This window comes from Entamoeba histolytica, genomic scaffold (assembly GCF_000208925.1).
Source record: "Entamoeba histolytica HM-1:IMSS scf_1104750517235 genomic scaffold, whole genome shotgun sequence".
NCBI classification, from domain to species: Eukaryota; Evosea; order Mastigamoebida; family Endamoebidae; genus Entamoeba; species Entamoeba histolytica.
This window is the reverse complement of record NW_001915254.1, coordinates 1-2,271: the sequence shown is the minus strand read 5'-3', so window position 1 is coordinate 2,271 and position 2,271 is coordinate 1. Positions and strand designations below refer to the sequence as shown.

At 21.7% G+C, this 2,271-nt stretch overlaps 1 protein-coding gene across 1 annotated transcript; it reads left to right on the top strand.

Moving 5' to 3' along the window:
* Positions 1 to 215: 215 nt before the first annotated feature.
* EHI_063680 (uncharacterized protein) lies at positions 216 to 1,753 on the top strand (the record flags this gene model as incomplete). The annotated part of the gene is made up of 4 exons (XM_645892.2): positions 216 to 887; positions 941 to 1,300; positions 1,355 to 1,483; positions 1,535 to 1,753. The coding sequence occupies 4 exons, from the start codon at positions 216 to 218 to the stop codon at positions 1,751 to 1,753; spliced, it is 1,380 nt and encodes a 459-aa protein (XP_650984.2).
* Between the last annotated feature and the right edge of the window lie 518 nt (positions 1,754 to 2,271).

Sequence of the window (2,271 nt, the reverse complement as noted above, 5' to 3'; positions counted from 1 at the left end):
TTACAGACAATCAACTCAACCAAATACTTGACACCCTTAAACGACCTACAGTAAATTCATTATTATCATTATTAAAATCTCCTCAACTATCATTATTTCAAAGAATAGACCAACAACAACGAGATACATTAGAAATTACATTAAATACCTCCTTAGATCTTTTTGCATCAAGAAGAACATTTAAAGAAATTAATTTTGAGTTATTTAATATACTTATGGTTGCTGTAGCTTTTGTTAAAGGGTTAACAGTTTGTCAAATGATTGAAACGTACTATAATATATTATTTAATGCGGAATGTCAAAAACAACGTTATGAAAAAGGAGAAGACGCTATTGAGAAAATTGTTCTATTATTTATTTCTTTAAAGAGCATAATTCAAAGTAATATCATTATAACTTTAGAAGAATCATTTAAAACAATAATAAAACCGTCATTACCACAACAACCTCTTATTGTATCAACAAAATGTTTAATTAGTATTACTGATGATTTTATTAAAAATATTAATGATATTTTAAAAGAATCACTTAAATTATCATTAACTGATAAATGGAATATTAATTCTGTAGTTAAAGCAATTCATTCATTAAGTGAATTTGAGAATTCAGAACATTTTGAAATAGTTAAAACATCACAATTATTTAAAGAATATGGAGATACAAAATCAAAATTAATTTCAAAATATATGAAAGTTGAAGAAGAACATCTTGAATTTATCATTACATCGATATCACAACATTTAAGTGAAATTAATTATCTTCAACAAATAGATGAATTTTTTTTCTCGGTTTCAAGTATTTTAAATAATGGACTTCTTTCAAACAATTCAATGATTATTCAAACGTTTATTCATAGTTGTGAAATTTATATATCTTCATTTTATATTGTTTGTTATTCTGTTAATTCTTTATTACCATTCTTATATTCATTTCTTTTTAGACTCTTAAAAAAATTAATTTAGAATCAATTCAACAAATAAATTCATTAGTTCAATTTAATAATAATTTAAGTCTTATCATAACTACAACAGCTCAATCAATTCAATTAATCAATGAAAGATATCATTTAAATTTATCTTATGAACTTCTTGGATATCATAAAAATCTTGAACAATCTTCATCATTATTACATGAAACAATAAAAAAATATATTTTAACATTCAATGACTTATTTAAACAACCTCTTAAAAGTGTTGAAGAAATTAATTATAAAGTTGAACCTACTGATGATCTTACAAAAAATATTTATTCAATGGAATTATTTATTCAAAAGATTAAAGAAATTGTAGACACAAAAATTGTTTGTTTCTATTTTATTTGAAAGGAGATAAGCCATTTATTTATATTATATTAGGATGGACTAGAAAAACAAACACAAAAAAATATTGTTAGTGGATGTACAGATTATATAGTCAAACAACTTGAATTTCTTGTAAGAAAAAAAACATTTACTCAATTTGGAGCTTGTGAATTTATGAAAGATGTTTGGTTTATTTTTATATTTTATAATACTTCTTAGTATTTACTCTTTTAGTTACAACAAATTCAAAGTCTCTTTAAAAGTTATGGAGTTCCACTTCAATGTTTTGAAAAATTAAAACAAACATCTACAGTATTATGTCTTGATCAAATTGAAGATATTACTAAATATTGTTCTGTTAAAGGATGGAAACTCTCGTCTTTAGAAATAAAACTTATAATGACTTTACGTGTTGATTTTAGTAAACAAAAAATTCGTTCTCTACAATTATAGTAATTGATTTAATTGATTTAAGTTGGTGATATGGTTATATAATACTTCTATACTATTTAATTCATTAATTTTATTTTTAAAATAATATCCTAATTAAATAAAAAATTAATATATTTTTAGTTTCTTTATTTATTCTTATTTTTTGATGTTTATTTCATTTCTTGTTCTATGTCTATAAATAATAATCTCAATGATATATCTTTTCCTTTTCTTCTTCTTTTTCGTATTTTTATTAATAAGTATATAATAATTTATTTAAATAAACTAAAAAATTAATAATATTGAAAATAGAAGTGTGTCAATAAGGAAAGAAGGTTATGAGCAATAATTATGAAAGAAATAATATATTTTAAGATTATTGTTGTTAGGAATGGTGTTTCAAAATGAAATGGATAAGAAAAACAAGAAGTAGAAAGAAAAAAAAAACAAAGAAATATAGAATATAATGATGAGAGATTTGACTATAAATGTTAATGAAAAGAAGGATGTAATCAAATAGAGTAAAAAGAATATAGAAA